The following is an 11,284-nucleotide window of genomic DNA, read 5'->3' as shown; positions in this document are numbered from 1 at the left end:
TAGGGAAAGCTCAAACTTGTTACCAGAGTGCCATAGCTAGTTCCTTTTCTAAGCACAGTAGAGTATCCCTTAAAGGAAGACAGAGATCAAAGTTGACGTTGTTAGTGGCCAAAATGCAGGCAATCAGGAGGGTGTCAGTGGCGCTCAAATGTGATCACAAGCCTCTCTGAATAGATCACAAATGCACTGGACAAGGATCATTCAGCCTCTTCCTTCCTGCAGTGAACAGTTTTAAAATATACTTAAATGATAGGTTCGGCATCCAGCTGTCATGCATATCTTTGCTTTAAAAAAAAAAGAAAAGGCAAAACATAACTCAAAGCAGCATATGTTTTGGAATCTTAAATTAATTCCAATTGTTCCTGTATAATCAATCGTATTTCTATTGGTTTGTAATGGATCTGTTTGCAGAAATGTATTTTGAATCTACAAACCAATAGCGATCCACTGTGCCTTGGGAAACCTGATCGCCAGAGACTAGGTGAAGTTTCTCTGGTGGTATGGACCTTCCTTTAGCCTTCTTGTTCTCCAGGAGTTTGGTTCCTGAACTCCCAGTTCTTGGCATCCTCCCCATTTTGTAGCTGCCTGGCGTCCCGCAGCGGCGGTGCCCTCTGGCCAGATTTTCTTCACAAGTCGCCAGTCTCGCTGTGACTGGGTGGCAGGGTCTGCACAGGTGCCGCAGGGAGTGCTGTCCCCTCTTCCGGAGCGTGCTCAGGCCCTGCTGGTCCAGGGAGCCAGGACCTGACGCATCCGTTTCTAGCCTTCTGCATGGCAGTGCGTGGTGCTTCTTAGTAGTCCTTCATTTAAAAAGTATTTGCTGTCTGTATTGAGTGAACACCAAAATCGTTACGAGGTTCTCTCCAAAAAAAAAGTCATCTGGTCACAGTGCATGCAGATTTCCAGTATCAGTAAACACAGCTCTTGAGAGTAGCCCAGGTCTGAACACCTCTGCCGCTGCATGCAATGTTAAATGACAGCTGTAACTGTTGTAACTTCGGTAGAAGTCTGCATAACCATATCTCTTGCCCAGGCCTCATTACTGCTACTGCAGTCCCTCAGCCAGACCAGTAAGAGCCCTCAGAATTGTGAAGGAGTTTGTTTGCAGGTTGCAATCTTTTGGTTTTGTTTTTTTAAATGTGAATAATTGTATATACGTGTTCAAGGTGGTGTAATAGTATCTTACTGGAGTGATAGCTTATTTATATCCTTGAGAGCATACAGTGGTAGGTTTTTTTTATTCTGAATATAAAGATTTTAATTTTAACTTCTCCTGCATTGTAATTTTGTAGGGAGAAGAAGTGGGTGACAGTTGGTGACACATCCCTCAGGATTTACAAATGGGTACCAGTAACAGAGCCCAAAGTTGATGATGTAAGTATCGCTGCACATCCTACAGGTATCTTGTGTTTAGTTGGGGTTTTGAGGAAATGCCCTAGCCCTCCCCAGATCTTGCAAGCTATGGCTGGGTTGGCCAGGTTGGTAGCACTTGAATGGAAGATCTTGAGAAACCTAGGCTGCTGCAGAAAGTGCTGTTGGTGATTCAGTAGGTGGCTCTCTTCTCCCTGGATCAGCACACAGGCCGTGCTCTTTAGTGTGTAATTTCTGGGGACACTGCACGCAAAGGTCCTTTGATGGATCTTTCAGAAGAAGTCTCGGGCCTGGATCCATGTTATTCAAAGTCCAGCTCCCAGGCCCAGCTCTGTCCTTTATTTAGGATGCATTGTTATTAAAGCAAGTCTTTCTTTTTCCATGGCTTCAGCTGACCTGAAAACTTCACTGGCTGAAGATAAGCATTTCTGTAGTGTCTCTTATATTTAAAAGTGCCTTCAAACTGAACTACATATGTGAGAAATAACCTCTCATGAATTTCTTTGTGGAAAAAATACAACCAGTAGATGACCATGGTCATTTTTAACTCCTTAATAAGTGTTTGTGCTAATTGGACTATTTGTGACACAGACAGTGATCGTTGTGCTGCAGTTGCGGGGGGTTTGTTAAATATATTTCGGACCTGAGCGCTGCAATTGCTGGGGCATTCTGGGTCCCCTTTCTTACATCTAAGCTTGCAACCAAGAGGACGCTAGCGGTGTATTTTCCCAAATGTCCTGCATAGTACACTTCTGTAATGGAAACCTGGAATGGAGTTTGACGTGGTTCCAGGGTGCCTAAGGCCCCAGTTCTGCAGTTCATTCTGCATTAATAGCTGCTAAGTCAGTGGGGTTCTGTGATTGTACAGAGTCTTTCTACATAGAACCAGTTCCAATATTTGGATGGTAGTTTGGACATATTGGGCAAATATCCCTAGATTTTGGGCATACGCGTAATTGTCAGCATCTCCTTGAAACTAGGTCATTCTAACATCTACGTCAAATGCTGCTTATCCCCAGTAGGCACAGTCATGCTGCTGCAGCAAATTGCAGTCTAGTTTAAGGTTAAAGGGTGTCTGCGTTGTTTCTCTGATTAAGGGGAGGTCTTTTTGGACAGAAGAAAAATCTGTACATGACAGTAAAGTGAATGGGGGAGGGTCCAAAATCTTTGCATGTTCTGCTTGGTCTCGAGGATCTTTTTTGCACCAGCCCTTGGCCCGCTATATAGGAGCAGGTCAGAGTCCTCTTCTAGTGATTATTTGAACATGATGTGGGGGCTTCTTAATGTGCTGCAATGTTTCATGGCCCCAGGGGAGTTGCCTGATATTTTAGGGATCATGATAGATGCCTCTTCCCCTTGTGCATGCTGAAGAGATGATTCAGGAGTTCCTCACTCAGGTGTTACCACTTTGATCCTTCCAAAAAGAAAACCCAAGTATTTGGGAATGTGGCGTCCTTGATTCAGAGCAGCCAGTTCTGTAGCTAACTTTCTGAAATGCGCGCACGTGAGTGTGCATATTTAAAGTGTTCTGCCCCACTGCTCCTACTGGAAAGCCATTCCAGAACCTTACAGCCCTGATGGTTAGGGGCCACCTTACAATCACCAGCCTAAACTTGTTCGCAGTGAGTTTTTGTGTGTTCTTGTGCCAAAATTGTTAAGTTAAATAGTTTTTCCTCTCCTTGAAGTTTATCCCCTTGATGTAGTTATAGAAAAGTCCTAGCTCCTCCAGCCTTTTTGTTCAGCTAAATAAGCTAAGTTCATGCAAAGGTTTACCTTTCCTCTATGTGTAACTTTTCCACCTATTCTGTTACAAGTTAAAAGAAGGAAAAGACCCGTATTTGTCTTGTTGAATCCTTCAGGTTTTATTGATTGCCATCTTGTTTGTGTCTCTTTGGAAGATGCTCCCTAACCGTAATGGGGTGATGGCTTAGCTTTTCCTACATTAGAAGCTGGCTTTTCATTCTCACAGCAAGCATTGGTTCTCCACAAGCAGTGTAGCTGGCACTTTCTCTTTGGGGATTAATTACATCATGTTTTAATTGGAAATATTGCATCCCTTTCCAGCCCCAGATTTTTCCCTGCTTTGGATGCATACTACCATCTTTCCCTTTGTATTAATGCTTACAGCTCCTTCTGTTACTGTAGTGTAATGTGCTATATGTTCATGCAGGACAGTCTTGCTGCTGTGAGGTGGTTCTTTCTCTCATGCTGGCTGATCTTTCCTACTCTATTATTAATGCAGAACCTACATTAGATGTGGAGGAGGAGGAAGTCTCCACAACCTGGGTCAGCAAGAGGGAGGCAAAGGGCCATTGTTTCATAGAAGAAATTCTGAATTACCTTTATATGCACATTCAAGAATTCATGCAGAAGGTTAAGATGCTCCTTCCACAGGGACAGGGGGGAGCCCAGCCTGGGCCTCTGTCGCCTCATGATATGGCTTTCCAAGGAGGTTAGAGTGGATGCCAAGGTAGGGCAGAGAGTTGATTTACCCATGAGCACGCAGTGAGCAAGGCTGCAGAGTCAGAAATTAAGTAAAGACCTTCTGATTCTTAGTGCCTATCTATTCAGATCAATGGCATTGCCTCCCTGCCTGTCTTGATGGGAAATCTTGACTTTGTCTTCCCTTTCCCAGTTAATGTTTTAGCTGCTGGAAGAGGGAGGGAAAATCAATAAAAACACTAATGCCCACAAAGGCCACCATAATGGGTACATAATTAATCAAAATATGCACCTATTGCAGTACTCTTGCTGAATTAGATGTCTTCAAACCATCAATAACTATATGCCATACTGGACAGCAGTCTTATTTCCCAAAGGCTCTGTCACCTTAGTGGTCCAGATGCATGGAAGAATTCCTCGTGAGTAGACGCCAGGTCGAGAACCACCTGGAGAGCTGTTTCTCTGATCTTGTAACAGCAGCATCGTTGGTATTGACAATTCTTGACTTGGGTTTATTTTCCACTTGAAAGTTGTGAGCGTGAGACACAAGACTAAAATGCCAAGCTTGAAAGTCCTACAATAAATGTGGATTAATCTCATTTGTAACTCTAATCTTTAGGGGATGTCTTTGCTTTTTCAGAAAAATAAGAATAAGAAAAAAGGCAAAGATGAAAAATGTGGATCTGAAGTGACAACTCCAGAGAATAGTTCCTCTCCAGGGATGATGGACATGCATGGTGAGTAGGAGAGCATCAGACTCAGCTACCTCATGGTGAAGGACCATTTTTGTATTGCTCATTGTAACTGTGGGCATGATTTGCTCAAGCAGGAATTCAGAATAGATGTCATTGTCTGTTGTGTGTGGAGCCAAATAATACAATAAAAAGGGGAAGGGACAAAATGCAAATTCAGTGTGGTAGTGCTACAGCACTAATTTTAAGTGCAAACACCCCTGGCTTTAGCAAAGAAAATTAGTGATTTCTTTTGAGCATGTTTGGTAACTTAAACTAGCTGCATGTGCCTGCAAAGTGTCTGTCCTTAAAAAGTTCACAGCTAGTGGCTTAATGAAAGACCCCATTCCACATTTCACACCGTAATAACTTGATTTTGGAGCCATCGGATGTAAATAACTGCAGACTGTAGTAACCCATGCAAGAGAGAAATGCATTTCTCTATCGCCATCTCTCTTCCCCACTTCCCCTTTACCCCACCACACCTCCCTCCCAGACTGAAAAAGGTGTTTAATAGGCTCAAAATTAGCTGAAAGAATTCTGCATGAAAAACCAACAGAGACTAAACATGCAAATTCACCCTCAAAATCAGTCATCTGTAAGGCATCAGAACATGATAGCAGAGGGCTGGAATGGAAGCTCGTTTATGGCCTTAATTGTGGTGGTCTATACTGCTATGGGGACTATCGTAAGAAGCACGAGAGAAATGCCATGATTCTTAATTTAGGATTTTAAGGCACTGAAATATTTTGGATGGAAGATTATAGAAGTGCGAAAGACATGGCTGCAAGCCTTTATGGTTGATTATCTTTAGTTTGATGTGTACAGTAGGTCATGTCAAACAAAATTCCTAACTGAGCTGCGACATGAATGGTGATAACACTGGACGGTTTCTTTCCAGCATTTGAAATTTCAGCAACATTTTAAGTTCCTAGGAATCTTTGTAAGTAAAATTCCTTGAAGGATGTGAGTTCCTTTACAGCATAATTTGTATTTTGACATGAGCATATTGGCTTAATGTTATGAAAAAAGAGGAAGCTATGTTTTCAGATAATCTACTTTCTCATATCACTTGTGTCATTTCTATGTTTTTAACTCCATTAGTTTAATGGAGTTGATTCTGATTCTCACTGGTGTGGTGTGAATCAGGGCAAAAGTATGCATTCCCCATCCCAACAAAAAGGAAAAAAAACCCAATTAGGCTCCTGAAATATCTGCCCCTGGAAAACTTTCGCGTGATAAAATTAAATAACAGAAAAAAGAAAATGTTCAGTTTCCCACAAAGAAATGCAGACAGTTTAACGAAAGCAACCTGCGTTGTCTACCATGCTGCGAGGTTTTTTTTATGTGTATGTTTTACCCTGGCTGGAAAAACTCACAGTTGAGCTGGACCAGAGGTGTGCCCTTCTTTGGATGCAGAGCTCTTGCTTTAGCTATTTGCACTTCTGGTATCTTCCTGTTGCATTACTGTTCTGGCTCATAATATAGAGTTTTGGCTTCTGCTCAGAGGCATATACAGTAAATGCAAGACTGTTGTCTGTTGGAACACTTCTAATTACTGTACCTGCCTTGGTCGCCATATCTGCAGAGACGTACACTAGAGTTATGCTGCAGGGTGTATGGCAGAGACCATCAGCAAGGATTCTGGGGTCTTAAGTGTAAAAAGTCCCACTTGATTATGTGCCTCAGTGAACATGGGCCCGGCCCAAAATTCCCTCTAATGTCTTGCTAAGAGTCTCAGGTGTGCAAGGCACGTGGGATTAAGATCTATCTTGACTATTCAGTAATGCCTGAAAAACTAAATGCAAGAAAAGCCAAAATGTCCTTTTGTATTCACTTTTCATCAAGGCAGAATTTTCTTCCAGATGACAATAGCAACCAGAGTTCAATAGCTGATGCTTCTCCAATAAAACAGGAGAACAGTAGTAACTCCAGTCCAGCACCAGAGCAGAACTCAGCAACACAAGCAGATGGCACTGAAGTAAAGTCTGATGAAATTCAGACAGATGCAAAGGAGCAGCCTGGTTCAGAAGGTAATAACATGCAGATGCCTGTCTCTGCGCGCGCCTACGGCTTTTCCAATTCCGATCACCAGTTTAAGTGATTATTTCAGTTCAAAATTTTTCATAAGAAAGACGCTTAAATGAAGTGGAATAGACTGACTGGCATGTCACATGAAACGCAACTGTCTTTCTCCAGCACCAACAAAACAATAAATACGTTGTGAGAAGTCAGCCGTGATGAGTTGCAGCAGTCCGCCTGGGATTAGCAGTTTAACTTATCCATAAACATTTCCAGTTGGCTTGCGTTTTTTAAACTCCGTTTCATTAACATTGCATGAATTGGAGCACAGTCCTTCGCACGGATTTTGCTTTCATACATGAAGTCTCACTGAAATAATTAGCAATTTTGCGTGCTCTTGCTCCTCTGGAAGGCAACAGGAATTTTGTCACTGACCTTAGGGGTGACTGGGTCAGACCTAAATCCTGCCTGCAGGTAGATGTGTTGGGCCCTGAGGATCCAAAATAGAGGGAGGAATATTTCTGTGAGATAGGACAAAGCCTCATTTCAGAAATGACTCCATATTTTAGTTTCACATTGATTTAGAATGACTTAAAAAAGCTTAAAGGTGACTTCCAAATAAAAACATTGGACCTGTTTTTTTTTTTTGCTGCCTTATGATGCATAGAAAGGTCTGAAATATCTTTTTTAACTTCTTTCCTATTTGTTTTTAAACATTGGGAATTCAGGTCCTGTCTGTGGTCACAATGTTGATTGGGACTCCCCCTGGCGGGTGATCCAAGTAACTATGCTGCTCCCCAGGCCGCTGGCAAAATGAGTTCCTTAGCTCAGTGGCAGAAGCTGTTCTTGTGGTGCTGGAGCTAATGAATTTGATCCCCAGTGATGGTTCGTGTCATTGGGTATGTGATTACCAGTGATTACGCTTGGATGAAACTTCTGTTTGTGTTTAGTGTTGGAATGTAAAATGGTTTAGAAGTTCTTATTTCAAGTTGATTTCATTTTTTAAACAAGTCTACTCTTGCAGATACCTCTGATGAGCAGAATTCACAGTCTTCAATGGATAATTCCATGAATAGTTCAGAGAAAGCAGACATTCAGACCTCTGGAGAAAATGATATAACATCAGAGGCATCTAAAAACTCTCAGGTAATTGTATTTAAGTACAAAGGAATGTTAGAATTTTTTTCTTCCAAATTCAGTCAACCTTTTTCTAAACATGAGGAACCAAAGGAAAACGGTCAGGAAATGAGCTGTGCATTTACCTTCATTTCCTTCACTGTGTTCCTAATAATACATGTAGGCCAGGGGTGTCCAAGATACACTCTGGGGGCTGGATCTTGCCAACAGCTATGTCATCCAGCCTGCGGGGCTCCTACAGGGGCTTGGAATTTGAAGGTGAGACCTGCTGCTGAAATCTGGGATGTGGAGCCTGTTCGGGGATGTCCAGCAATGGGGCAGAGGCAGCTGTGTTAACCCCTGTGGTTTCCTGATGCTGTCCACCCTGCTGCTTCAGGTGGGTTTGGATCTGGCCTACAAAGAGTCGTGTAGTCTGGATCCGATGTTGGGGTGGGGGCAGTTCCTTGTTTAGTGAAATGCTAAAATCTAAATCAAGATTTTTACTGATGTACATTTTGGACCTAACCTATTGAATCATGTCTCTTTTAAGGATGCTTTGGGCACATATATGTCCATTATAAAGCAGAACACTGAGCGCGTCTGGAAAGGTGCAATGTTAAGAAACTCAAAGGGTCAAATGTGGCTTGAACCATGTATATGTACATACCTACAAAGCCATGGGCATGGGGGGAAATGGGGCTGCTCAGACGTTGTCCCTTTCGCATCCTCTCTGAGATGCTGGTGGTAGTTGGTTCAGTTGTTACTGCACACATGCCCACTCCAAACCCCACGTGCATTGTCCTTTGCAGATTGCATTACTATGAGCAGGAACAACTTCCATGAGCGCGGTGTGGGCCATGGGTGAGTGTGCAGCTAAAGGAAGCAAGAGCATGACTGCTTGTAAATGCTGTTGTTTTTAGCGTAGCATACAGTGGCTTTGCGACTGCAACCTGAAATTTGCCCTGTGTTAACAAGGAAAAAGCGTAAGCAAATTGTTGGTTAAAAGGGTGATTCCTGGAAGCGTGTTCATTTGGTTACGTCACTTGCATCCTAAAATGCTTTTTGAGTATTTGCTCATAAGTTTTTTATCTGATGTCTACAGGACCTAACATTCAGTTCAATGATAACATGAATTCTTTCTTTTTCCCCCCTGTTAAGGACTCTGAAGGAGTGCCACCTTCTAAAAAGATGAAAGTAGAGGCTTCCCAACAAAATGTTGAAGAGATTTAGACTATAGATTTTCCTGGTCAGTTTTTATGTAAGGTACATCAGTGGGCTTAATTATAGAACAACCTTACTTAAGCATCTTCTCTTGGATGAGGACAGAACTCCTAACTTTTCAAGTTACCAAGCAAAAATCCAAGAAAACCTAACAAAGGTTTAACTTCTCAGACACTGAAAACTTTTCTCCTGTGAAACAAACATTGAGAACTTTTAAGTTACTGTCTCTGAAATGGTTGGAGTAAACAACTCAGGAGGGGTCTACGCACTGTTTCTAAAGTCAGAATTACAATTATGTTGCTGCTGTATTTTTTTTTTTCATTTCTCTATTTAACAATGTAAGATATTTAAGGATGGTACAGGTCAGGTATTAGCTTTCATGTGAAGTTCATTGTTCTGGCGTGATGTCTGCTTTTGTTTTGTGCCTTGTGTTCTGAAAACAGTGCTAACTTTTAAAGTTGTTTTGCAACTGTCTCCTTTGCAAAGTGACCTATGTTTGTATAATGCCATGTAGTAAGTTTTGTTTGTTTTTTTTTGGTTTGGTTTTTTCTTTCTTTCTTTTCTTTTCTTTTCTTTTTTTTAATTTTCAATCCCTGGTGCTTAAAAATTAACAAAAGGAGATGAGAGAGATTAGGAAGCCATTTTCACACTTGGAGTCCAAGGAGACAAAGAAGCTTGATATTTTATTTTTCTGCAGCTACAGTGGAGACCTTTTATTGAATGCACAGCATTCACAAATTGTAAATCTGGTCTTTTAAACACTTGACTTCAGCAGAAGTTAACAATTTATTTACCATTTATAGGCCGGATCTACATAGATAACGAAACGATTCAAGTAGGTTAAATATTAGGTCCAGATCTCTGTACTGGGTACAGTGTACATTTTACAGAAGGGTTCCACTATAAATAAAGGATCAAAGGGACTGATAAATAGCAAATGTATTTGAAATGGTTTATTTTGATTATCAGGTTTTCACTGAACTGGATTTCATTGTACTGTTCTTTGATAAGATGTTTACTGATATGTTCCAATCTATACTGTATTGGGGTGTGTTGTTTTTTTTTTAATTTTCACCAAGTCTTTGTAAATAAGTCTTGTTTCCATGAACTACGTTGGTAGGAAAGTTCCTTCCTTTTCAATTATGTTGAAGTCTGCTCATTCTAGACTTGAATGAGAGGTGCTGAGCATGTGCAACTCCCTTCGAGTCAACAGCATTTAGAGGTGCAGAGCATCGACAAGGATCAGGTCCTGAACACCTGCTCTCGCAGTAGACTTAGTACTTCCATAGCGGTGCCGAGTCGTCTCGGCACCCAGCAACGGCAGTAGGAATTACTTGTGTGAGTAAGGAATATTCACATGAGAAATAAGTGTTGCTGGGTTGGGTCCTTAATCTTCTTTTGCTCGGTGCAGGAGATGGACCTGGTAATTCAAATCAAGATCCCACATCTATGAAAACGGTTGCGTATAGTTTGTAAGCTAAGAACTGTAGATATTTTTTAATGATAAAATTGCTTCCAGTCGATACATTTTCATACTTAGCTCTTTGTAATCTTATTTATTTCTGAATTCTCCAATGGTGAAAATGGCTTGAGCTTTGACTACTGCATTGCATTTGCAATTACCACTTTAATTATGAAACACAGCATGGGGCGGGAAAAGTGGGGAGCCAATGCTGACCTTCTATAAGATGTTTGCGGGATTCAGCTCCAAATAACTTGCTACGCTAAGTTTGGGATTTTTTCCTTTATGTTGAAATAAACTTTTTGGATCTTAACTAAATAAAATTTGGTTGCAAATCATTCATGAAAGCAGTGTGCTCCCTAATACGTTTTTTAATTCTCTGGTCAGATCATAAAGTTCATTAGCATTCTGAAAATAAGGAAATAAGGAGCCAAAAGTTATGTTTGCACAATATACATAATGAAATGGAAGAAGTATCTCTCTTGAATTGTGTGTATGCTTAAAAATGTGGATGATAACTGGTCAACGGCTATCAGTTTGTATGTATATTACACTCAGAATTAATTAATATTTTGTGAGAAAATTTCTATTTGATATATTAAATGGGTAAATTTAAAGAAATTCAAACTTTTAAGAACACTTTGATTCACTCATTTTAATTTTTAATACTAAAACGACATGAATCTGATGCCACCTTTGACAAGTAGTCATGTTTACTAATTGCTATCTTCAGATTGTTCATGCTTTTGATTTTTCTATAAGTTTCCAAGGGACTAAATAGGTTGGGGTTGTTTTGTTTGTTTTGTTTTGTTTTATTTTTGGTTTAAAAACTGATTCCTGTACTTTAGGAAGAAAAAATATATAAATAGCACTAAAATACCTCAAATTTTTCATTAGGTAGAAACATTTATTGGCATTACTG

At 40.8% G+C, this 11,284-nt stretch overlaps 1 protein-coding gene across 1 annotated transcript in view; it reads left to right on the top strand.

Annotated features, from left to right (window-relative positions):
• BCL7A (BCL tumor suppressor 7A) overlaps nucleotides 1–10,680 on the top strand; it is a 12,204-nt gene extending 1,524 nt beyond the window's left edge. The window contains exons 2-6 of the mRNA XM_006015262.3: nucleotides 1,290–1,371; nucleotides 4,451–4,547; nucleotides 6,407–6,574; nucleotides 7,588–7,709; nucleotides 8,838–10,680. Of these exons, the coding sequence (XP_006015324.1) occupies nucleotides 1,290–1,371; nucleotides 4,451–4,547; nucleotides 6,407–6,574; nucleotides 7,588–7,709; nucleotides 8,838–8,909 (541 nt within the window). The 3' untranslated portion in view covers nucleotides 8,910–10,680. The remainder of the gene's footprint in view (nucleotides 1–1,289; nucleotides 1,372–4,450; nucleotides 4,548–6,406; nucleotides 6,575–7,587; nucleotides 7,710–8,837) is intronic.
• The last annotated feature ends 604 nt before the right edge of the window (nucleotides 10,681–11,284 follow it).

The sequence above is a fragment of the Alligator sinensis genome, unplaced genomic scaffold (genome assembly GCF_000455745.1).
Source record: "Alligator sinensis unplaced genomic scaffold, ASM45574v1 scaffold628_2, whole genome shotgun sequence".
NCBI classification, from domain to species: Eukaryota; Metazoa; Chordata; order Crocodylia; family Alligatoridae; genus Alligator; species Alligator sinensis.
Note: the sequence above shows the minus strand (reverse complement) of the source record. Positions and strands in the feature narration are given on the sequence as shown.